The sequence below is a fragment of the Muntiacus reevesi genome, chromosome 17 (assembly GCF_963930625.1).
Source record: "Muntiacus reevesi chromosome 17, mMunRee1.1, whole genome shotgun sequence".
NCBI lineage: Eukaryota > Metazoa > Chordata > Mammalia > Artiodactyla > Cervidae > Muntiacus > Muntiacus reevesi.
This window is the reverse complement of record NC_089265.1, coordinates 7,957,327-7,983,981: the sequence shown is the minus strand read 5'-3', so window position 1 is coordinate 7,983,981 and position 26,655 is coordinate 7,957,327. Positions and strand designations below refer to the sequence as shown.

The 26,655-nt window shown below is 42.4% G+C and overlaps 1 protein-coding gene across 1 annotated transcript in view; it reads right to left on the bottom strand.

Moving 5' to 3' along the window:
- Positions 1 to 26,655, bottom strand: part of PINX1 (PIN2 (TERF1) interacting telomerase inhibitor 1) — a 61,375-nt gene that overhangs the window by 27,251 nt on the left and 7,469 nt on the right. Inside the window, exons 4-6 of the mRNA XM_065908000.1 lie at positions 25,081 to 25,159; positions 19,798 to 19,890; positions 13,461 to 13,537 (exon numbers count right to left, since the gene is read on the bottom strand). Of these exons, the coding sequence (XP_065764072.1) occupies positions 13,461 to 13,537; positions 19,798 to 19,890; positions 25,081 to 25,159 (249 nt within the window). The remainder of the gene's footprint in view (positions 1 to 13,460; positions 13,538 to 19,797; positions 19,891 to 25,080; positions 25,160 to 26,655) is intronic.

The following is a 26,655-nucleotide window of genomic DNA, read 5'->3' as shown; positions in this document are numbered from 1 at the left end:
TGCAGCTGGGACTCCTGATTTATGAAAAGTCAGCCAGGAAATTCGAAAGCTGTGCTGGGTGGGTATTTAGGAGAAGTCCTTTGGCAGTAAGCTGCTGAAAACTGAAACCCTTCCACATCATTATCAATTACTTTTGCAACTAATATGCTGGGGGTCCGGGGGCTGTGAATAAGTCACTGCTCAGTAGCTCCCTCTAGTGTCAGCTTTTTTCAGAAAATAATGGTTTTCCCAAATTATGCACAAGAAGCAATTATTTGATATTAGGAAAACAACCATCACCCCCGGCCCCAAAGGCTTGCCTCAATGAGAAAACCCTCCCCTCTCCTCAGCTGTTCGTTTGGTTAGGGATTATCTGTGCTGAGTTACATATGTTGCCTGCGCCTCACTTTCTACTCTAAGGAAAGCTGCCCTTTCCATCACACATGTATTGTAAGAAAGTGACAGCTTGTACCTAAAAACACTTTTACAGAAAAGAAACTAGAGATGAGGACTCTTCCTATTTTTTTAGAAAATAAGTGGAGCATGATGTTTAAGATTTGTTTGAATAAACTACAGGATTTGAGAAAGGTTTTCTGTTTGTCCATATTTTAAGTTTCAGTGCATTTAGAATCTATTCTACTATTTGGACAGAAGAAAAAAATTCAGAAAATGGTAGGCCTAGATAAATGTACGACAGACCTGCATTTATGTTTTATACTATTAACTGTATTTGAATACGTTATCAGTGTAAGATAGTCTCAGTAAAACTGACAAGACTTCGAAACGTGTGTTCACGCCTGAAGCATTTCAGTGCTGTTGCTTTTACGTTACAGGATAAACAGTTCCCTTCAAGCCCCAGAAGCCTGGCAGTTGCTGGGGAGATGAATGGACCTGTCTGCTCTTGTTTTACTTTTCTCGAGTCTGGCTCTGCTACTCACCTTACTCTGCATTCTACAGCTGCTATGAAAGATTCCAGGTCATTCCCACCACATGTGCCTGGCTTATGAAAGTCCATCTTTGATGGGATCTGAAATGCACAGGTGAGTGGCTAGCCCAGAGGAAGTATGCAGGAAGAAGCACAAATACTTGAGCCAAAGCCAAATGGGCAAGCAGCCCACAGCTGTTTGGTGTCACCCACTGCCACTCTCAGCTTGGGTGCAGTGAACAGAACAAGATGTCCGCATGCACCTGAGCATGCACGGGGGCCAGGAGAGGAGAAGTCAGCTGACGGGGTCAGAGGACAATGTTCAAGGAGTATGGGTTTGAACATGGATCTTAGAAATTTTATTGGGAAAAGTAGGTTCTTTTTCCCCAAGTTAGGGTAACTTCCAACAAAGCTGAAGAGGGAACCTGTTCCAAATTGGAGTCTAGGTAGTCTTGGCTGGGCTATCTGTCACCACCTGCCTCCTGGAAAGCTGGCAAAATTCCTGCTGAAGGTCGGAGAACTTACAGGGCTGAGTCAAGACTGAGACCCAGGTCTGCAGCAAGCCTGTACCTCATCTGCTACCCCACACCGTTCTTCCATTTGTTACCTGTTCTTTAAGATCTCTGTTCGTCTTAGTTTTAGTTTAAATTACATTTTCTGCTGACACTGTCACTGCCACAGAGTGAGACCCTGGGTGCAGGTACATTACCCAGTAAGAGTCTGTTATTCGGTACGAGCCTTAGGGTTTCATGGCTGCTTTAACACTGGAAACGTATGAAGGCACTGGCCAATTTAAGGGTGACCCTGCACTAAACTGGGCTTCCCTGCTGGCTCAAACAGTAAAGAACCCGCCTGGAATGCAGGAGATCTGGGTTCAATCCCTGGGGTGAGAAGATTCCCTGGAGAAGGGAATGGCTACCCACTCTAGTATTCTTGCCTGGAGAATCCCGCGGACAGAGGAGCCTGGCGGGTTATAGTGCATGGGCTTCAAAGAGCCAGACACGACTGAGCGACAAACAACACAACACTGTCACTAAACTACACTGGTGCAATCGGGTGTCACTGCAGAGTTCTATGCAATGTCAACAATTAGACAATGTCAGTGGGACTGCAAGCGCTGTTATGAGTAAACTGGGTTTCTCTTGGTCATGGTTAACTAAAACAATAGGATGGAGTTCATCTACACGTGCAGGTTGAGAGTAAAATGCACATTCTTAAGGTGACACGAGCCTCAAAAGGAAAGGCCACCGCTCTCTTGTCCTTGCCCCCCATAGCCTCTCCCCCACACTTCCCAAGGCGAGCGCTCAGCAGAACCCAGTAACAAAGCATGTGGACAATAAATCTGTCCAACTCTCCTCTCTGCACTCTGCCTATGCTGACGCAGTGGCCCTGCTGGACTGGGGCAGAGGTCTGCTACATTTTAGTATCACAAACTCAGCAAAATAGAGACAAATACATTTCAAGTACATAACTGCTACTAAAAATAGAATGCTAGAACACACAAAAACTTAAGTGAATTCTTCCTAATATCACAGATTAATCTGGCCTCATCCTACAGAAAGAGAAGTAAGGTGGGAATAAAGACTGAAGACTCACACAACTGCACCCCAAACTCAATTTCTCATATGCTAAAGTAGAAGAAAATGAATATGATCCAGGTTATTTGTTTGTACTTACTTCCTATCATTTGAAAGATAATGACACTCTTTACATTTGCTTTCTGTCTGAATGAAATGCTCTCTCTCTCTCTCTCACACACACACACACACACACAATTTCATCCATACTGTCCAGATGAGGAAGCAGAAGCAAAGGGCAATTAAGTAGCCAGATAACAGTGTAGTCCCTCAACCACAAGCGAAGAATGGAATCCTCTCACCTAGCCTGTGGTTGAGCCCAACCTCTACAGACTCCAGTTTCCTTTTCTGAAAGTCAAGGGGAGAACTAGATGGTCCCTTTCTGTTCTAAAACCCTACAACTCGCTCAAAGTCACACAGAGGGTTGAGTGACGGAACTGGGATTTGCACCTAAGTTTTCTGGCTTTTGACACAATCAATACTCACTGAACTATGCCAAGCCCCTTCTAATAAACAGAACATCCATTGTCCTTCTAATCTGATCCTGGATGTTTGAAGCCTGTGATCAGTAACTCAAGAATCCTAACTACCAGCCAAACAAGTTTGCCTAAAAGATAAAAGCACTTCTATTATGGACCGTGGATTTCATCATGGCCCCATGAGAGAACCTGCTGGTAATAGACTAAGAGTGGTAAAGAAAACATCGCATCTTCCAAAGGAGCCACTGAAATGAAGCCAACTTACAACACTGTCCCTCCAACGTGAAAAGGAAGTAAGAGACGTATTAAATGCCTGACAAGTCATGACTCTGTCCTATGAACAAGCTGAAAATGTACAGTGAAGATAAGGAAAGGAACCCAAAGATAGCAGAGAAATGAGCAAATAAAGAGCTTGGGGGACAGGGGACCAGAGGAACAAGTCATAAATCAGAGGAACTCCCTCCCCAGCAGCACACAGAACAGCTACAGGAGTAAGCTCAGGGAGCCAACGACACCTCAGTCCCCTGGGCTGCTGAGACAAACCTCTGAGACTTCATGCAGTGAGTAACTCACGAGTCAAAGACAATTCCCTCTGAGCTTAACACTGCACGGGCAAGGGTAAACTTCACTCTGAAAACAACTTTCACTAGTGGAAAATGAAAGTGAAAGTCGCTCACTCGTGTCTGACTCTTTGCAACCCCATGGACTATACAGCCCATGGAATTTTCCAGGCCAGAATACTGGAGAGGGTAACCTTTCCCTTTTCCAGAGGATCCTCCCAACCCAGGGATTAAATCCAGGTCTCCCGCGTTCCAGGCAGATTCTTGACCTGCTGAGCCACAGGCAAAGCCCAAGAATCTTGGAGTGGGTACCCTATCCCTTCTCCAGTGGATTTTCCTGACCCAGGAATTGAGCCAGGGTTTCCTGCACTTGTGGGTCAGTAATCATATCTGGATATTGTAGGCCTGGAAAAGCTTTGCATTCCACTCCTAAGTCTGATGATAAAACCACCATTTTTTGAACTTGTTCCCATTCTGGGACTAAAGTCTCTTTGCCAGAGCCCAAATGATGACAAAAACCTATGAGTTACCCTATGCTCCTATATCTTTCTTCCTGCTTGTTACTCCCAGATCTAGATTTCCCCAGCAGGCACAGACAGGCAGAGGACAGTGGACCCAGGAGGAACCAAGGACTCTGCTGTCTCTACACCTCATCTCTGTGCCACGCCATCAGGAGGATGGACTGTAAGTAAGGACCGTGGCAGAACTCCAGGTACAGGGGAAGGAAGTGTTCAGAGAACAGGCAAATTACACTCAGTGAAAGAATCAAAATACCTATTCTCTGGTGGCATGCATCCTTCATCCACCTTTATTCCCTGTCTCCACTGGCTTCCATCCTTGATTTCTATTAATATTAACATAGATGACAAGAAGACTTATTGAAAGGATTTAAGGGAGGAGCAAACTAGGACACATTATGACAAAAATAAACTGGGCGCTAACAACTTTGCACTTGAAGAATGACCATGACATTTTGACCTACCATGAAAATAATTCAACTATTCTTTGAGCAGAGTGAAATAAACATTAAAGAATATTACAACTAGTGGGTTCTTTGACAGATTTTATATTAAGAAAACTTTCAGATATATACAAAATTGATGAATTCCCAATATTTCTGTCAATGTCTAGCAAGATTTTGTCACGTCATTACTTCATTCTTTTGTTCTTTGCTAATGTAATTTTATTTTATTTTTTTGCTAATGTAATTTTTAAAGCAGTAACCAGAAGCTTAACAATTCTTATGTATAGTTATCGATTAAGAAACAGGAAAATTAGCCTGTAACTAAAACGATACATTTGGGTTCCCATGAGTATTAAAAAAAAAAGTTCAGTCTATCTAAGCATTTAATTATACCAATTAACTCACAGTTATCCAGTTTCTTAGGAAGCAACTATTAGAGACAGTGGGCTAGGGCCTATGAATGAACAGAAGTCATGGCCATGGTCTAATGGGTAAATAAATAAGTAAGACAGGGACTCCCCAGGTGGTCCAGTGGTTGAGATCGCCTTCCAGTGCAAGGGTGCAGGTTCTATCCCTGGCTGGGGAGCTGAGATTACACGGGACTCATGGCCAAGAAACCAAAACATAAAAAACAACAACGACAACAAAAAAAACCCAGAAATAATATTGTAATAAATTTAATATAGACTTCAAAAATGGTCCACGTGAAAAAAAAAAAATCTTAAAATTAAAAAAAAAGTTAAAGAGAGAAGTGAGACAGACACAATGAAGAGGAAAATGAAGAGGTGCCTCGCTAAGGCGGCACACGGGGAGAGCAAATTCAAACGGCTGCAGAGGCGGGTGAAGAGAGTGGCCGCGGCGAGGAATCCTTTCCTGAAGGTGCAGCTGTGACGCAGGCCCCGAGGGCAGCACTCCCTGTCTGCTTTGCCACGGCTGCATCACTAGTGCCCAGCAAAGAGGCACTTAGTCAAAGTCTGCCGACATGAATGAGCCAGGACTTTAAGTCCAGTGCTTGCTCAACCGAACAACTGTGTGTCCCTCTTACTGCCTCGATGGCAGGAAGCAGGACTAGAGCTGCACTGGAAGGACTCGGACAGGCAGGGCAGAGCAAGCAAGAGCAATGAAGGTGGAGGCGGTGATGTGGGGGCTACGAAGATGCGGAGGAGAAGCTGCCCGGGGCTGCAGGGGGCCATCGTTGGTGCGGGGCGGTGCTCTGCAGCTCGGAGAAGCAGGCATTTGCACCAGGGACAGACAGCAGGGCGAGCTGGTGGAGGCTCTGGTGTGCTGGTCACAGGGAGTCAGTGAGGGAGTGTGGGTGGGTGGAGGATGTAGGCGATGACTGAGAAGACACTGATACTATGAGAGAGAGATTTTGAGAGAACAGATGATAACAGGACACTCTGAAAAGAAGAAAAACCGGGGTCAGGGAGGCCAGTTCCGAGAGAAATTCAGGGGCAATCATGATCAGGACATCGGTAAACATGGAAAACCAGGAAGAATGCAGTAGCTATGTTAAACATACAAAATCAACAGAGTTGGTGATGTCTGACAGGATATGAAGGTTAAAGGAAAGAAGCAAATCAAATATTATCCTCAAGTTCACTATCCGACTGCATAGGGTAAGTAAGATCCACAACGATGAAAAAGATGCTTCATGCTCTTAGGTTATTCCCCCTGTAACTTGGGGTACATGTTTCATCTACTCATAGTCGTTCTCACCTGGAGTGACCCTGCCAATGCCTCCATCTAAACTCAGGACCAGAGAAGTTAAAAGCTTGGCTTGGGGCCACAAGGGCGACCTGAGACTAAAGAGGAGACTCTCTTGTCACTCAGCTCATGACCATTTCCACTTCGGCATCATGACTAGTGTCCACGCATCTCTCCCAACGAAGCAATGATAATTCTGAGAAAGGCACATCTGCAGCAGGTGAGGCTCCTGTCTTCCAGCAGAACACCGCGCATTCTTTCTGCGGGAGAGGAAAATGGAGCCAGGGGCAGAGACATGACCCATGGCCTCCCACGTGTGCATGGAGAACACACACAAGAGGCAACTGGCCGGCTACAGGAATCAGCCCAAGAGGCTTCTGCGCTGGGCTCACAGCAACAACAGTGTACTTCTGGACGCTCTGAGTACCTTCTGCAATCCACTCACACACCACTATGGGCTGAGTTAGGAACTGCACATTTCCAAGACATGCTATAGACAACCGAGGAGCTCAGCGACTGCGTTGTGCTAAAATTCATAACAAAGGTGAATATTAGAGCTGATTCTTTACCAGCTGAGCCACAAGGGAAGCCCAAGAATACTGGAGTGGGTAGCCTATCCCTTCTCTAGTGGATCTTCCCAACCCAGGAACCGAACCGGGATCTCTCACATTGCAGGCGGATTCTTTACCAGCTGAATAATGCGGGAGACCTGGGTTCAATCCCTGGGTTGGGAAGATCCCCTGGAGAAGGAAAAGGCTACCCTCTCCAGTATTTTGGACTAGAGAATTATAGTCCATAAAGTTGCAAAGAGTCAGACACGACTGAGCGACTTTCATTTTCATTAGAGCCGAGGGAAAGAAGAGTAACGAAAAATACACAAACTCCTTCACTTCGAAGTGGGAGTTTTTTCAGTCTTACCAGGTTCATGTTCTGAAGGTGGGAGTAGGACATACTCAAGAGGATGGGGAGCAGGAAGAGGAAGTCCACAGGAGAGGCCAGGGACAACTTACAGTTTAGAATATTTCTAGACCAACCCTGTTTAAAGATACTTCATGTAAGGAAGAAAATCTGAGTAGCAAATAAAGCACGATTTTGGTTTTTTGTTTTAGAATTAGAAAAATGCTGGGGCCAGGATATGAAAACAACACCTCTACCCAAGTCTTCTGAGATAGAACAGTTTACAATTTGGAATTGATAAATGAGGAAAAGGGTTATTAAATTTTGAACAAAAGTTTTCTTTTGATGCGAAAGGGCTTTCTCTCAGTTTCTAACCCTCTTTCCTTTAGTAACTATTAGCTGAATGTCCCTATCCACTTACAGAATGAGGAATAGACAGTTTTTCCCCCTAAAATAAAAACGTGTGAGGAGACACAGGCTTACTCTTTCAGGGAGACTGAGCTTGAGTGGCTCAGCTACAGAGACGCTCCGCTAGGCCGCGGCTGGAGGGCAGCGAAGACAGCCACCCAAGAAGAGAGGACTGCGCATGCGTGCAGGGACCTCCCGCCCCAGGCTCCCCTGGGGCAAGAGTGCCTTTCCGGAGGAACCGAACCCGCTGAAGAAAAGACCTGCGAGAATTCTGACATCTGGGGGTTCCCTAAGGAAAAAGCCAACTCGCCATGATCACTCCACAGCACAACTCAGCCGCTGAGCGGTGCCGCCTAGGCAGACAGGGCCCTCGATCCGCTGCTCACTGACGGGCTCTTAAAGCGCAGAGCGAAGGAGCGTCAGACAGTGCGGACCTCCCCCGGCACCGAAGAAACGAGTCAAAACTGAGAGAAAAAAGGAGCCCTGGGGACAAAGACAGAAAACAACCTGTACATCTCATAACATCATGCCTTCAGAGACAAGGGGACATGTATGGAATCCATGAAATAAGAACAAGATGCTATTTAAAGATAAAGATAAATAAAAAGGGACAATCAGCTGATGAAAAATAGCTCAGGGAAATTAAAAATATGATAGCAAAACTCAAAATTAATAGAAAAATTGGAAGATAAAAGTCAAGAAAAAAAATTTTAAATATCAAGAAAATCTCCCCAAAAGAAGAACAAAATAGGAGACAAAAGATAAGAAAAATCTAAAAAAAAAAAAAGATAAGAAAAATCTGAGGAATAACTCAATGTCCACCACTTACCTAATGATTCCAAATAAAACAAAAGAGAAAAAAAAATCAAAGAATAAAAAGTAATTTTTCAGAACTGATAGAATAACATGAATCTTCACACTGGGAGGCCTAGCAAGAGTCTGATGAATAAATATATGCAAAAATTGACATTTCCGCAAGATTTTAGAAATCCAAGGATAAGATTCTAAAAAGTCTTTAAGACAAAATAAAGAAAATAAATATGTGTCATGGAGAGAAATAAGAAGGGTACCAATGGATATCAGAAGACACTAGAGCAATACCCTCTAAATTCTGAAAGCAAATAATGTTCAGTCCAGAATTCTATACCCACACAATGTGCCATGATATTCTGACAGATTTTCAGAACTGCAAAGCTTCTCAGAAAGCTGCTGGAAGACGAGTGAGGAGACAGACACAGGATGCAGGCTAGAGCAGGTAAGAGGAGCAAGGCAGAGTGGACCATCTACAGTGAACAAGGCAAATCCAACAGCCAGTCCAGAGTGAGTGGCCCCAGGGGGTCTGAGGAGGGCGGGGTCCTGGGGAAAACACCCAGCTGACTGTCAGACATAAACGACACAGCAGAAAGTTCTGTACGCTGTGGCCAGCAGAGGGTACAGGGAAATTACACAGTTACACCTCACTCCCCCACAGAAAACGTCACAAAAGCGTGAAAAGAAACATCGTGAGGGTACACTACTTGGCTGAGCAGGGAACCCTATTTACATAGTCATAAAAATATAAACACCAAACACTAAAATAACACTATAATAAATAATAAGAATAATGCATCAGTATTTTGAGTGGTAAAAGGCCTAAATCCTAACCTACCAAAATAAAAGTCCAGATAACATCAGGAACTAAGACATGAAGAAAGTCAATGAAAGATCTGTGTTTTAAATGTAAAGATAAATAACATATAAGATACCATGTGTAAAATGAAGGTGCTATAAGAAACAGGCTTAGGAGATAAAGAGGTGAGGGGTATGACTGAGGAATGTTGTTTTTTGTGATGTTTACTGCAGCTTAATTTTTTAAATATATTTGCATACATTACTTTGGAACCAGGATTCAAATTCAGACAGTGTGGACCTAAATCTGGAGATCTTAACTTTGAAAGAAGGCAGGAAAATTTATAATCCATCAATTATTTTGGAGACAGCTATCTGATTTTCTTTCATCTCCTGATAAGCCTCGACAATCAAAAGCAATCAGACTAACAGACACGAGTAAGGAGAAAGCATTTATTTTCTCATATCTAAAATCCTATATTTTTCTATCAACAGCAACAGAAAATACAGCCTAAACAGCCAGAACAGCAGAAAAGGAAAAGTTGGAAAAAATTGCAGTCACACAAACTATAGTTAAAAAATGACTAAGTTTCCTTGATATATGAATTTGTTGGAAAACCATTTATCAACAGCCTGTTTCTCTCCAGCAGAGTCCCTCAAGCCGAGAGCCATGTCATTCCCCTTTGACTGATTAATTAGCCAATCAGGGGACATTTTTCATTGTGAGGCATGATGGTTTATTCCAGCTAATGTTTGGTCTCTAATGGCAACATATTAAAGCCAACTCGGCTATTTTAGCCCCGTGGAGTGACCAAAAGGAAAGGATAGAAGATAAATCAAAAGAGCTCCCTTCAGTTTCCCTTCAGTCCTTAACAAAACCCCCAAGGAGCAAATGGCTGGAGGAAAGATCCTCTACCAATAGAGAAAAAAAGAAAGAAAAGAAGGGTGGAAATGCCTTCAAGCCAAGGGGGATCCTTTCCTGCTTCTGAAGAGCAATAATTTATCCTCTGTTGATTAACAGACCACTGATAGAACAGGCACCAAAAAGTCAATACCTAGCTCTTCTTGCTTTTATCAAAAGCTGTGTTCAATAGAAAATCTCGCTCTGCAATGCTTCTTCCTCACTTGGAACGATTTCACCCGCACTGAATTAGACGAGGCCAGCGAGGAACCTGATTGAAGGCACTATTTATACCCCTGCAGACAGGCAGCTGCCCACTGTGCTCCACGTTCCCTAAGCTTCTTACCCTTCTTTGTGCCCTTGACAGGCAAAGCATGGAGAACTTGGAGCATCAGAGGAACACAAGCTCCTCCAGAGGACAGATATGAGCATTCACATATCAGGAGACAGGAAGCACATCTTACACACGCTCAGTACACACTGCCAAACACTCTCAACAAGACAGTCCAAGCAGCTAGTCTCCACCACGCAGTTCCACTCCTGTGTACGTAACACTGCCCAGCTGTCTCACTTGCAGGTAAGTGAAGGATTACAAACTAGCAGTCTGCGTCCGGTGAGATCACCGACACCATCATCATGGTTATTATTTTGTGAATCTTGCACACTTTCAGACCAGGCTATGAGTTTCCCTGGATTCCCTGTCATCTTAAAGTCAGGCTACTCACACATTTCCAGTCACATGCCTGGACCCACTGGCACTTGAGTTTGAGGCCTGGGAAGAGCTGTTACTCATGGTACATATTCTTTTTTGTGCTTTGTCCATTCAGAGACTCCTGCCCTTTGAGCCCAGGTCAATCATCAATTTTCTCTGTAGCTGTTTCTAACTTCTCCGGTAGTAGTGTTAATGATGCCCTAGTCTGTGCTGTTCCCCCAAGGATTAAAGTATACATCAACAGCTGAATTCAATTCAACAAAAACTTCGTTGAGCACCTACTCCATGGCGGGCCTGGTTCTAGATGGTAAAAACTGCTGCTCTCATGGAGGTTCCAGTCTACTAAGGAAACACAAATGGTACAAGCAAACTATTTAGTACCTAAGATGGTGATAACTGCTATGGAGAAAAATAAAGCAAAGGAGAGGGGACGAGAGTATCAGGGAGTTTTGTTGTCATTTGTATTTTCTGCTATTATAAATTAGGGTGTCAAGGAAGGCCAGCTAAGGCGACATTTGCACAAAAATGTGAGTTGGGGACAAGCACTCCATGCAGAGGAGCCACCAAGTGCTGCAAGTCAAGGCAGGAACCCTCCTGAAGTGCTGGAGGAACTGGAAGCCAGAGTGACGGGCAGAGCCGCAGGGAGAACCAGCTGAGGATGGCAGTGAGCGCAAGGGTGAGTGAGAGCTGGGAGGTCTGGTCACGCAGGGCTTCAGGCCCCTGTGAGGGCAACCTGCTACTTCACCTCAACATCATTTGATTTCTTCTTTAAACACATCAAACAATTCACACTCATCTCCTGGAGAAAGGACATAAGTAGATAGTCAAAACTGACCACACACCTGAAGTTAAGGAGCATTTGGAGTAATGGTCTCTCCTTTGCGGTCTAGGAAAAGGTAAACCTTCAAGTCAAATACCATTTCAGATGTGCGTATTTCGTGTGTTCACTTTCCTCCAGAATCAGAGAACCTTGGACCCGAGTGCTCCCATGCACACAGTTCACACTCACCTATTACAAGAATCCCTCCAGGAAACTAACCACGCGGTACATCCTGCCCAGCTGGCCCGCTCTGCCAGCCCACACTGCTTCCTTTCTCTGAGGAGAAATCTTTCTATGAATTTGGTCCACCAGTACTAGTCTGTTCTCTGAAGTTTACCAAACCAATCAGTTCCTTTCCTAGGGGACCCCTGAAACCACTCAAACGTTCAAAGTCAGGGTCTCTCTGTAGTCCAGGCAGAATCTCCTAACTGCTCATCTGCTAATTCCTGTGCAAAACTTGCTTTCCAGATATCTTTGGCCCAACTGCCATACTCTGAACATATTCTTATAAAATACAGCACCCAGTTCAAATACAGTCACCAGTGCAGAAAACACCCCCAACATCTGTTGCTTCCAGTTGCTTTTAAAGCAACCGAAGCCTGAACTCCGGACAGTTGCCATACTGCATTTCTTATTTTGACTTAGGTCAAACTTGTAGTCAGTTTACATGTTCCCAGCCTCTAAGTTAATTCTCATTCAGATGAGTTCTTTTCAAAGATTCAATGAGATTTTACACATCTTCACAAAATTTGATCTATCTGGCTTTGGTCAAATGTACCAGCTCAGAGAAATTATTATGAATCTTGATTCAAAATCAATGGTCAACACGCTGATAAAAATTACTGAAGTCATCACTGCTGGCAAAAAAATACAGACCTAAAATGTGTTAATGAGCTTGTTTGTGGGCTTAGTTTAAATTTACTGCTAACCAAAAGGTGCTTCCTAGTAAAATGACCTTAGCAAACTCTAGGCTGGGAAAGCAGCTCAACTCATGAATGGTGATGCCAGGTCCGGGTGAGGAGGGGGAGGCAGAGTGATAGAGACTTGTAGGAGGAAGGGAAATTCAAATTCAAGAGTCCACATCTAGCAAACCGCTCACAAAACTCAACCCAATTCACAAAAAATAACATGAAAATTTAGAACTAATGAGAAACAACCAACCAACCAGGGACTTCCCTGGTTGTCCAGTGGCTAAGACGCCAGGCTTCCAATGCAGGGGCCGGGGTTTCCATCCCTGGTCAGGGAACTAGATCCCACATGCTGCAACTAAAGATCTCATGTGAAATCAATTAATCAATCAATCATTCTTTTTTTTTTTTTTTTTTAATTTAACCAACCAAAAAAAAGTGTGCTTGGAAGTTAGTTTTCAGATTTGACAATCAGCAAGAAATGGGAGACACTAAAAAACTATTTCCATTTAGTTCCTATCTGGTTGAACTTCCTGATACTCCTTTCTTTTTTTTTTTCCTTCTCTCAATTTTTCCCTCCCCCACGTTCCCAGTTTCCTTCCGCTATCCAGCTTGTTTCCTGTTTCAGCCTTATCACTAGAGAAAATACTCCTAAACCACATAGAGGATCGAGAGAGTGCCCCCAGCATTCCTGCTCTGTTTCTCTAAACAACACGCCTCTGGCTCAGGCTTTTGGCAACGGGAGTTCTTCCCTGAGGTTAGTCTAGTCCACACACCAGGAGGAAAAAACCCCAGATAATACACATTCTTTTTAAGGCTCCTTGTAATCTATCAACTGTTATTATCACCTATCAATTATTATTAAGAGGATCACATTTAGCCTTTGTATGAAGCCTCTAAAGTTTTTTTGGTAACTTTGTCTGGAAAGTACTATTAGTAATAAACATAAACAGCTCTATACACAGCTGAAAATCAGTGTTGAGACACAATGCATCTATCGTCGGCGGTTTAATACCTCAGGGGTCGTCGTCTTCTGTCTTTTTCCAAAAATGCAGTCAAGATCTGTTTGGCTCCGAGATGAGAGATCCTTCCCTAGAAAAACATGATGCCTTCAGTAATACATTCTAGAATAAGGAGCACAAATATAAACTATGAAACTGGGTTTTGGAAAATAAATAAACAATTTTGTAAACGACCAACTTTCTCTTTCCCTTTCACAGATTTTTGTTGTTGTTCAGTTGCTAAGTCTTGTCTGATTCCTTGCAACCCCATGGACTGCAACAGGCCAGGCTTCCCTGTCCCTCACTATCTCCCAGAGTTTACCCAAATTCATGTCCATTGAGTCAGTGATGCAAAATCCAACCATCTCATCCTCTGCTGCCCCCTTCTCCTTTTGCCTTCAATCTTTCCCAGCATCAGGGTCACACTGTTTAATCAGTAAATACAATTAATTAAACTTAAAAATCAAACCAGTGAACCAGAACCCCTGACTTCCTCTTAATGGTACAAACAAGCCTGAGCACGCAGGTGGAGAGGAAAACTAAATTCTCAAGCTAGCTCTACAACTGGTACACTTTCAAGGTATAATTTCTGGGCCTCTGGGTTTGCTTAGTAAACAGCAAAATTCCGTTACTTCAAGGAGACAGAAGTTATACTCAGTGAGGGTTACAAACTCTAGAATAAAAATATGCTGCTAAGATACATAGCTCCAAAACCCCACCTGTACACAGGAATGAGAACATCCTGTGTTGACACATACAAGCTCAGTAATTAATTGAATGTATGAACTTTTTAAATAAATGCAAATAAAAATTGCTGCATTAGGGCGAAAAGATTTCAGACTTTTTTTGTTTTTTTTTCACTGTAATAGTGCTATCATTTTAAATAAAAGGATAATTAATGAGTAGGAAATTAAATGGCTTCTGACAAAAATGGTATCCAAAGGATCCTTGATTCTTATTAAAAACACTAAACTCTTGAACTTAATTTCAAACCCACAAACCAACTAATTTAAAATTCACTCCTATGGAATTTCCACTTCTACCAACAGTACTGTTTGAGCAGCCAACCAAATCTATTCCCATTTGTCAGCTTCATGGTAGATGTGTAAGTCTGAAAGCTCTGGGGGAGGGAGGCCCTGGGTTAGACACAGGGATCTGTGCTTTGAGTTGGAAGCCTGAGTGCACTGTCGGGCTCAGTTATCTTCTTGGCTTCCTGCAGCAACCTGACTTGGCACAGAACTGTCGTGACCCAGAAGGGTTCCAGTTCACTGGCTATCGCTGGGGCATTCAAATGTGATATTGCTCAGTGACTCCATGAAATTAAAAAAAAAAAAAAAAAACAAACACCCTGCAATGTAATGCAAAACCAGGTGCCAAAACCCGTCTCCGAGGCGGCCGTCCCAGGCTCGCGAGTCCAGTCGGCGCGGCCAGCTCCCACCTGGAAGGCGGGCTCTGCACTGCGCTCACCTCTCCTTTGAGCTGGGAGTAAAGAAAGCTTCCTGCTTCTAGCCGGTCAGTCCACAGAGCCCAGACAGGTGACCCCAGAGCAAGCCTACTCGTGAGCAAAATGAAGCCTCCCAGATGGGAACGCAGACAATGAACCAGGAGAGTGGAGAATAAAGCTGGCCACTGAGGGGAGACGTGGACAGCCCTCAGGAGGCCTGCGGTCTGTTTTGAGCTTAGTCCTCAGTGTAACCCATTCCACACTGCAGAGAACACTCAGGGCGGCAGCTTCTATTTCAGAAAAAGGAGTTGTACTGGGATCAAAATACAGAGTGGCCACCCACCCCTAAGCTAGCTTCTGAAAGGAATTGACACCCTAAAAGAAATGCAAACGACAATCACTTTTGCAACAACTGAACTAAAAAGAATGCTGGAAGGATTAGGAAGGGGGGGGGGGGGCGAGCATGCAAGATCACAATTCTAAAACAGGATGTCAAAACATGAACACACAGAGATGAAAAATGAAGCTAAAAATCAAAGGGAACGCTGTCAAGCTAATAAGAGAATGTACCAATGAAGGTGCAAGTGTCTCTAAAGTTTTGGTGACGGGTTCTTGTATCAGAAATGCTTATCCTTTAGCAAAGTTCACTTAAGCAAATGTGGAAACCAGGACTGTTACAGGCCTTGCTCTGGATTTGATCTGGAAAACAAAACACAGAGAAGAATTAAGAGTCAGAGACCAAAGGAAAGGAACTTAAAGGTAGATAAAAATGTGAAGATGGAAGTGATATTGAAATAGTTATTAGTTAATCGTCCTGGTTGAATAGTTTATAAATGTTATAAAATTATGGCCAGTTTTGAATACAATATGTATATTAAAAATGCATTTGAAAGTTACTGGTCTCCATTCTCAATCATGGTCAAATCACAGCAAATACTGTTGATGAACTTCTCTTAGAGAAAAGGACATCAAAAAATTGAACAGAATAGGAAATATACGACATCTGCCTGGATTTGGTTTCTGTCCCTACTACTCTTCAACTGGCCACAATATTCCAAGAATCAAGGAAAAAAGAGATTCCAGTAGCCAAGCTGATGTAACAAAGTCATGAAAGGATGATCTGATTTTTTCAGAGAACAGCACTTTACTTATGATCATTTTAGCTGTTTTTCTAATAATGAGGACTTTCAGGTGTTCTCGTCTATCAGTGTAGCAGTTTGGAGAGAAGAATGTGACCGCTACAGCCAGACTCACTTTCAACACCAAGAAGTCCATGTGGAAGCATGTGAAACTGTAAAAAACCAGCACAAGAACCTCAGAATCATGAGCTGCAGAACCTCTCTTAGCTTAAGGGCAAAAGTCATAGATCCTAACAAGTGAGCACTGTGTTATAACCAGAGTGCAAAAAGCTGAGTTTTTCTCCTCATAGTAAAGGCACATGGGAAAGGAAATGCAGGTTGAAAAATACACCAGTTAAATAAAAAATACTGAAGTGTTATATAGGTAGCTAGCTTCACTTGCTTCAAAAATTTACTTGCATTCCCCAATCAAGAAGGATAAAACAGATGATATTATCTTTTGACTTTGTTTTTTAATGAAAACATATAGAACTGCTAATAAGCCAAGGAATGGAAGATTAGGAAACTTCTCTGAAAGGGTAATATTGTGAGAAAATCAGGAAACCTGAAAGAATCAAAACAGGGGGTGAAATGAGATCCTCACAACTGCTAAGACAGCTGGAATATTTTTTAAAGCCCACAATGGTGCTCCTTTTACACTTAAATATGCAAAGAGCCAGAAGCAGCAGAACACCCACCTCTAGCAGAGTCTGACTGCAGGGAGCCAGCCTCGTCAGGACACTGAAGTCAGTGTCGGACGAGCAGCTGACCACGGGGACACACGAGAGGGGTGCAAGCACTTTCCTTATTTAAGGAGTGAAGTATCACAGACTGCTGCAGGAAAAAGAAGTCTAAATACATGAAGCTGCACAAGTACTGTCTATACAACCTTCCACCCACTCAGCCACCGCACGACTGGGAGCAAAGAGCCGGGCTCTCTGGACAAGGTCTCCCTGTTAAACATTAAAAACCTCAAAAGTGGCTTTGGAGAAATGAACATCTTCCGTAATTTTCTTTTCTTTGCAGATACAGCCTCACCAAATGTTTTTTAGATTAAAAGAAAATACCACTGAGTTTAGGCCCTTAAACAAATATGGATGGAATTAACATCCTGGAATTATGTAATAAACTATGTCAAATTTAAATTATAAACTTAGGATGAGAGAAAGGAATAATTATGTATCAGAACTAAAATGCTACAGCCAATATTTAAATAGTAACAAATTTTGCTGCTGTAATCTCTCTGCAGTGAAATTTTTATCTTCACTCTTCACACCAAGCTAAATAAAATGCTACCTTCTAGTGTTTGGTTTTCTGGACCACTGATGGAGCTACAGTATGAACCCTCCTCATCCAATGAGTGAGTTTTTATACCTAAGAGCAGATCCCTGAGCTAAAATCCTGATCATCTATTATGCTGAACACCCATGATTTCCACATAATGGCATCATTTCTGATAAATTCTAAAAAAGAACCTACTTTAGACCTCAACAATGACTTAAAAAGATCTTTCATTTCACAAAAAAGGAAACTGAGGCTGACAGAAGGCAAGAGCTTAAGTGATTTGTCTGAGACAGTCACAGCCAGAACCCAGTTTCCTGCGACCTAAGATAGTCTGCCATGGAGGAAACAGAGTTGATCATTCACATGCAGTGACAACAGTCGCTGTACAAGGAAGACTTCTTTCAATAAATTACAGAACTTTAAAATAAACTTACACTGTGGACTGTTAAAATAGACGGCAGCTGATCATTTCCTCACTACCTGGATTTCTGCCTCCTTTGTGTTTTCTACTGATTTCCACTCTGCTTTTCCTCTGTTTTCCCGCTCAATCTTCTCTGCTACCTTTGTAATATATCTTGAATTATCTTCCCTGCATACCAATCCTCCCTTCTCCCCAAACAAAGCTAATAAATAAGCAAACCTCATATTATTTTATTTTTAAGATTTTTTTTTTTAAGTCTTCAATTGAATTCGTTACAATATTGCTTCCGTTTTGGTTTTTGGTCCTGAGGCATGTGGGATCCTAACTGCCTGACCAGTGAATGAACCTGCACCCCCTGCATATGAAAGCGAAGTCAACCACTGGACCACCAGAGAAGTCCCGCAAACTTCATTTCAAAAGAGAAAAAAGAAGGAATAACACACCAAGCAGGCTGACAGGGTGAACTGGCAAGGGGATGGCTTAACTAGAAATAGAAAGAAGATATTCCCGACATCCATAGATTAAAGTAGATCGAAAAAGTTTATTCCAGCTTCAGCAAATGCTTCAGGTGAAATCATGAATGCAGGCTACCACCAAAGGAAAATAAGAAGATTCTATTTGCAAAAGTGAAAGCTTAAAAGGCTGCCATGCTATCCAAAAGTCACAGGGCACTTTTAATTTCATTTGTTTGCTCGGCACCCTTCTGCTGTATCTTTTTTTTTTCTATAGGGTCTAATGAAAAGGAAGGTTATTTCAGGGATGGGGATGAAGCGACCATTTAGCCCCTCCTGAAAAGGACTGAGGGGCCACCAAGGACTGTTTTCTGTCCTGCAGCAGGTCAGGGGTGGAGAGAACCCCTGCTCAGAAGCCACACAGGAGAATGACAGAGAAGGTTCTATCCTGGGAGAAAGAAGAGGGGTCAACGTGATGAGCCAGATGATCATGCCTGCCAGGAGACGGAAGGGGGGAGCCCCAGTCTCTCTCTGCACACGTCCCCAAAACTAATCAGCTCTGCCAGGAGCCCTCCCTCACACCGAGCCCAGTCTATCTTGTGGGGTCCTGCTCCAAATGAGAACCACCGTGAACAGTTTAGAGCAGGGGGAACTCCAGCTCCTACTGCCCCTCAGGGGGTTCTAGGAGTCAGGGAATTCCCAATCACGTCAACAAGACTAAACCAAAGAGATGTGCTTTTCCCGCCATATAGAGGTAGAAATACACATCCAGTCTTCCATAGATGAACCATCACATGGTGACTAGATAACATAATTATCATCATACTTATACTTTAAGTATATTAATATAATAAACAGGGTTTTGTACCTGGGAAGTATGCTTAATACCTAACAATGGGAAAACATCAGGGTAGTTGAGGAGTTCAAGTTAAATGGCTTCTTTCCAATACAAGACTGCCACCTCCTGGTTAAAGAGGACAGCTGCACCCACGACTAACCATGTACAGCCCTGGAACTGGAGTGGGGAGGTGGCGATGGAGGAAGACTAACACTACCTTTGCAATGACCATGGAACAGTTAAGTTTGCACTACGTGAAACAGAAACGGTGTGGAACAACAGAAGAGTCAACTCAGGAGTGAGATCTTTCATACTAGAGAACTCAATACAGAGACCACTTCATGAATGTTTATGAATCTCACATAGATTCTCTAAATGGGTCCATTTCAAGAGCTGTTCAACGCCAAAATTAAACTCTAAAAAAAGCTTAATGCAACTAAGAGAAATGTAACTAAAAGTACTGAGTGATAAATTTAGCCACATAAAAGTCTGCTTTCTCCTCTAAATATTAATAGCAAGTTAACTTCCGCGCTCAGCTTTGCCAGAGGACTTGCATACAGTCTAAGGGCGAATCTGGGGCCCATGAGTGAGGCTGCGTCTGCACTCTAACAAGACCCCCGGTGACTCACAAGTGCAGACACCTCAGCACTGCTGTGGATCAAGCCGCTCAGGGGGTCCCTCCTTTTCCAATTTGTACATAAGACAAGTGATGCTGGCGAAGAGCTAAAAATGCGCTAAGAAACCCAGGTGTGAACACAGAGATTTAAAACAAATAAAGAAACACGCAATTTTACCTTTTGTGAATTTCATATAGTGAACACGGTTTTTGGAGACTTTGGACTTCTCCTCAAGACTGAAGGACTTCTTTTCCTTGTTGTCTGGGGAGTCTTTTAAAAGAAAAGGATGAAAAGCATTACGTTAAACTTTGCATTCCATTCTCAATCCCCTATGGTGACAGTCTTATGGAAATAAAACCCTTAGGAGCCTTATCATTTATTACTGAACTGTAACCAAAGATTAGAAATATTCTTAAACTATGTACTACGGATCAAGCAAGGCTATTTTCCAGAAACTTATAACATCCTGAAGGACGAGAAATGAAAATTTGTGTTCACACAAAACCTCCATGTGAATGTTCATGACAGTCTTATTTGTGACCATAAGATACTCGAAATAAACCAAAATGCCTTCAGTGGGTGAATGGCTAATCAAATTCTGGTACTCCCTTACATGGGAACATTACCCCACGATAAAGAGGAAGGAGATATTGATACTGTGTGACAAGCTGGATGGCCTTCACTGGCAGGCATTATGCTTAAGAGAAAAAGTCAATCTACATACTCAATGATCCACTCAGACATTCTGGAAAGGAAAAACTACAGAGATGGAGAACAGTGAGAGATTTACAGGGGACAAATATGAAAGTGGATTTGGGAAGCTGGAGGGGTAAGGTGGGTACAGATACAGAAAGGCAGCATGAGACAGCTCTTTTGTGGTGATAAAGCAGTTCTGTGTCTTGAATGTGGTGGTAGCTACATGAATCTATACATATGATAAAGCTGCATTGGAACTACACACACACAATTAAATGAAGGCTAAAAAACCCCAAAACTGGTGAAAACTGAATAAGAACTGTGGTCCAGTTAACAGTCAACACCAGAGTCAATTTCCTAGTTTTGATATCATGCTATGGCTCTATTAGATGTCATCGTTGGAGAAACTGGATAAAAGGTATTCAGCACCCTTTCTACAACTATTTTTGCAATTTCCTGTAAGCCTAAAATTGTTTCAAAATAAAAAGTTCTTTTAAAAAGTGAGTAAAGGTAAGACAGACCAATGATAATCCAAAAACAGATCAGAGGTGAGATGAGGAGCAGAGCTGGCACTGAGCCACCACCTCACACTGCAGATTCAGCTGGAGGCTCACCTTCCAGGGTAAAAGCAGCAATAAAAACAAGTCACTGAGGAATGAAGTCAGTGGTTATACTCCTTTGATGAAAGAGGAAAATGTGGGGGAAAATGTAGTCCCTCACCCGAAATATCAAAGCAAGTAGATTTGGGGTGAGAGTCAGTGACAGGATTCTAGAGAGCTGCCTGTATGCCCTCATCTTTATTTGTCAAATTCAAGTAGCAGAAAGAGAACGTCATAGATAGAAAAGAGACTGAATTTTCCTATAGTTATGTCATAAGGAAATACACAAACATGAGATTAGAGAAAGGAGAAAAAAAGAAATTTTCACTTTAATACCGAAGAAAAACAAGCGCATGCTTGTTTAACATGATTAAACATGTTAACTAACTAATTCTTCCCAGGAAATTACACAGTAAGTCTCCAAACAACATAAAGGTAGATGCTTCAAGTTTTCAGATTAAGCATGGCTTAATCACATTAACAGCCTGAAACATTCTCCATGATCACTTCCAAGAACAACTTGCAACTTCTTTCAAAGACATCCTACCCGTAAATTTCTTCTGCTCTTTTTGCAGGCAAAAAATTTCATATACCACATTACAGTCTCTATTTTGATGTTCCAAACACAAATCACCAAGTAACGTACCAGATTGAAGTACTTTTTACCAATGGAAGGCTTATTAAGTCCTAGGTGCTGGGCTAAGCTTTCTATGCATTCCTGCATTTCATCTCACAACCACCCTGGAAGATAGCTGCTATGACTATTAAACCACCTCACAGGACACCGACGCATGGAGGGTAAAATAAGACCCACTGATGAGGTGGCTGTGAGGGAAGTGGAAGCCAGGCAGATACGTCTGAGAGTGTGCATCCTTAACCTGCGCACTTATCCCCGCAGAGCTGTGCGCACACTTAGGGCAGGGGAGAACCTCCTGGGAGCCTCACCACCTTCCCAGAGCAAACCTGAGCCCTGACGCGCCCCAGGGCACCAGTTTCTACCTGCCTGTCCACGCGCACGCTCACCTAAAGCTGCTCTGTTCTGTGCAGATGCATCACTCTGGTCCTCCTCCCACTTGACACCAGAGGAGCACAGGTCTCCTTGTACCATGATCACAAGGAACAAGCTGCAGTGCTGCTGTGAGCAGAGCCAGTCCCCTCCCCACCCTATCTATCTCATCAAGAGATGCAGTTCCAGAAAGGTTTTACCATTCTAACAATTGTTTAGCAAAACTTGCATTTCCTGGTTTTGCTAATTGTCGTTCAGTTACCCAGTTGTGTCCGACTCTTTGCGACCCCATGGACTACAACACACCGGGCCTCTCTCTCCCTTACCATCTCCCAGAGTTTGCCCAAGTTCAAGTTCATTGCATCGATGATGCCGTCCAGCTGTCTCATCCTCTGATGCCTTCTTTTCCTTCTGCCCTCAATCTTTCCTAGCATCAGGGTCTTTTCCAATGAGGTGTCTGTTTGCATCAGATGACCAAAATACTAGTTTACTAGTTATAACCTACTAATTAGTAATGACAACTGAATCCAAAGGAAAAATAAGGCCTTAAGGTTACTAGAAATAAACCAAAAATGTATATGTATTTGTTTTGTAGCAGAGAAACATGACAAGGTGATGAGTTTTTAAAAATTCAAGCAAAAAATATATTAATACTAAATATCATGGGGTATATGCAATGGAATTATTTCAGAGGAAAAAAAACTAGAAAGTATGGTATTGCTGAGTGTTAAAGGACTTGCTTTTCTATTTCTAAACAGAAGACCATGGATACCAAATTGCCCTAGTATTAAATACCTACTGAACACATTTGAGACTGATGAAAAGCTCTTATTTTCAAAAGTCGATATTTCCCAAATAGGCCAGATACACATTCTTTGCAACTATTTAAAACTATGATTAAAAACATTATAGCCATCAATCTAAAAATGTGAGACAGAGTATCAGTTCAATTCAGTCACTCAGTTGTGTCCGACTCTTTGCGATCCCATGGACTGCAGCACGCCAGGCCTCCCTGTCCATCACCAACTCCCAGAGTTTACTCATACTCATGTCCATTGAGTCAGTGGTGCCATCCAACCATCTCATCCTCTGCCATCCCCTTCTCCTCCCGCCTTTAATCTCTCTTAACACCAGGGTCTTTTCAAATGAGTCAGTTCTTCGCATGAGGTGGCCAAAGTATTGGAGTTTCAGCTTCAGCATCAGTCCTTCCAATGAACACCCAGGACTGATCTCCTTTAGGATGGACTGGTTGGATCTCCTTGCAGTCCAAGGAACTCTCAAGAATCTTCTCCAACACCACAGTTCGAAAGCATCAATTCTTGGGTGCTCAGCTTTCTTTATAGTCCAACTCTCACATCCATACATGACTACTGGAAAAACCATAGCCTTGACTAGACAGACCTTTGTTGGCAAAGTCATGTCTCTGCTTTTTATTTATTTTTTTGTCTCTGCTTTTTAATATGCTGTCTAGGTTGGTCATAACTTTCCTTCCAAGGAGTAAGTGTCTTTTACTGTTTTTCAAATTGCCTCAGAGGCTCTGGGAGCAAAAAAAATTGAAGATTCTTGTCCTAAACCACACCTTTGTGGATGATAGGCTATCAGCATCCCAGTTTATTTCCAAAAATATTTAAAATCACAAGGAACAAAATATCTGATAGAAGTAAAAAGCATTTCTTAAAACCATGAGGTAAGCCCACCAAAAAGTCAAGCTGAGTCATATGTTAACTACCTGAGATAGGATAACTTTTAAAAATAAAAATTTAAAGACTATAGTTTTCTCGTGTCCCACAAGGAAATAAGTGTTATTTCTAAAATTATTCTAAAATTGCAAGATTCTATGAAGAAAATAGTTTGGAATCTGTTTAGTTGACAGGCAAACTGTGTAATTAGGTAAGCAATCTTAAAGAACTAAAAATATTATAGCAGAAAAATAGGTTACTAGGTTATCCTATCAGCTTTAATTCAAGTAATATGACCAAAAATTCATCTGGATGAAGATATTGTATTTACCAGAGATGATTTGGCAGAAAAATGATCTCCGCTCTCCAGGTCCCTGGCCAGGTTTTCCCTTAAAGGAATATTTAAAGGCTTTTCAGTACTGGGACTGGCAGTTAGCAAGGCCTGGTTTGAACTGTACTGGAGACAAAGATAATAGCACCGTACCTATCACAGGGAGACAGCGCCCTCTAGTGGTCTTGAGGTGAGCCCACGGGTGGATGGAGTTGGGGCACTGTGCCCAGGGGACATAAGGCGATATCAGGAGATATTTTTGATTGTCACAACTAGGGAGAGGGTGCAAATGGTGTACAGTGGATAGCGCTCAAGGATGCTGCTAATCGTCCTAAATGCAGAGGACATGCCTCATAGCAGAGAATGATCTGGCCCAAAACATCAGCAGTGCCATGGCTGAGAAAGGCTTTACAGGCTCTTGCAATAATCCACAGGAAATACCAGCTGCTCAGACCACGTTGGTTACAGTGTAGGTGACAAGAGGAAGTCAGGGTCTGAATAGATTTTAAAGGCAGAACTGACAACAGCTCTTTCGCTGGAACAACTAAGAGGATGAAGCTGACATCCCCTGAAATGGGGAAGATGGTGGATGAAACAGGTTGTGGGGTATGCGGGCCCAACAGTTTGCAGGGTGGGAGTAGGGGAGGTGCAGAATTGAAGTCTGGACATGTTGAGTTCCAGAAGTCGAGGAAACCGTGATGAGGATGCTGAGCAGGGGTCTCAGGAGACAGGGTGAAGCAGTAGAGAGAAGTGTGGCATGAGCACCACATCCCCTGGGAGGCCGGATGGCATGCTAAGAGTGCAGAAGAAAGACGAAAAAGGGCCAAGGCCTGAACTGCAGGACCCCGGACACTGTAAGGCTGGGATAAGGGAACTGCAGCAGAGAAATGTAAACTAAATAAGCTGATCTTGTCATTCTCAAACTCTTAACGGGGAAAAAAAGCCTCTGCTTATGACTAATGTTAATTCAATGCGAGTACCCGGAAATGTAAACAGACTATTTGTGATAGCTACAATCAATTAACTTTCAGATATGACACTAACAGTAAAAAAAAAAAAAAAAAGTTGATAAAAATATTTTATATTGAGATTCAGTTCAGTTCAGTCACTCAGTTGCATCTAATGGATAAAAAGCAAAGGTTTCCCCACCTGTTGTTTCCTGCCCATGGCAAGTGTTCAGCTGGGCCAGAAGCTGGTTAAAATCATCTTGATGAGCAATCCAGTTGTCCTGAAAAATACCAAAAAATCAATTAGAGGCAAACCTGTTATCTCCCTACTCTGAGATAACATAAATACTGCAATCAAGGAAATCTGAATTTTTAAATGTTTCACCAAAACATTACTTTATAAATTTGAATGAAAAAGAAATAGTATAAATTTGAACTGTTTTTATCTATTTGTTGTTGTGTCTGACTCTTTTGCAACCCCATGGACTGTAGCCCACCAGGCTCCTCTGTCCATGGGATTTCCCAGGCAAGAATACTGGAGTGGGTTGCCATCTCCTTCTCCAGGGGATCTTCTCGACCCAGGGATCAAATCCCAGTCTCCTACCTTGCAGGCAAATTCTTTTCTACTGAGCCACTGAGCATCTTGGAAGCTTAAGCCCTGATTTCAAATGTGGGTAACTTATCAAGTCAACTAATAGTCAAATAAACAGAAGGCAACCTTTGTGCTAAATATTAAAATAAAGCAAAACAAAAAAATTATTTTTCACACTAAGGGAAAATTATGTAGGTTAAAGGGAAAAAACAGGGATAGATTTGAGGGCTTTGCTTTGCTTTTTGGAGCCTGCATGCCAATTCTATTTGCTTACATCCATCCCAATGTGAGAAACCACCACTGGGGAGGGTGGGGGAAGGGCTCCAAGTTCCCCAAGTCAAGTAGCGCCCACTGGTAAGGCGCTCAGTTAGTAAGTTCATCATAACACAGACAGTCTCCCTTAAAACAGAATGAGCATCTTCAGAATAATATCAACTTGTAGGGAGCAGGGTTTCCCTTTAGGAAGTTGCCTCATAGGTACTTTTAAAAGAATGCTTAAATATGTTATTTTTGGAAATGCTAAAGCCTGTTAAATAGGCAATGTTTCTCCTACAAAATTAAGTATATCTATATATCCACCTCTAAAAAGCTACCTGCAAAAATCAACCTTATGTAAACTCTTTTTAAAAAATTGTCTACAGTGTGTTTATTAATTGATGAAAATACAGAAGATATCGCTACACATCCCACCTACTAAGTGTGTGCACTGTGAACCTTCTGAAGGACTGGTCTTAGATTTGTCAGACAGTTACAGCATTTGTTTCAGTTTTATTGATATAACTGACATAAAACATTGTATTAGCTTTAGGTGTGCAACATGATCATTTGACAAATGTGTAAACTCTTCCTTTAGTGGTTTGAGCTTTCAGCTGTTAGCCCAAACTATCTTAGCTGCTCCAGTCCACCACTCAGAGCTACTGAACAAAGCAAAGTCATCCAGTTCACCTAAAGTAATTCTCCAGATTTCCTACCAGATTCTGTTGGCTGCAAAAATGTAAGAACAAAGTTTTCAGTTTAGATGCCTTCTAAAGTGAACAACGATACTGAAAATAAAAGGCAGGGCAAGCCATGAACTTTTAATTACAGGGTCATATTTTCACAGTGTTGGTGTTTACTAGGAAATGTGAATTATCTCAACTGCTATACACCAACAATCAGAAACAGACAATGGACAAGAAAAGAATG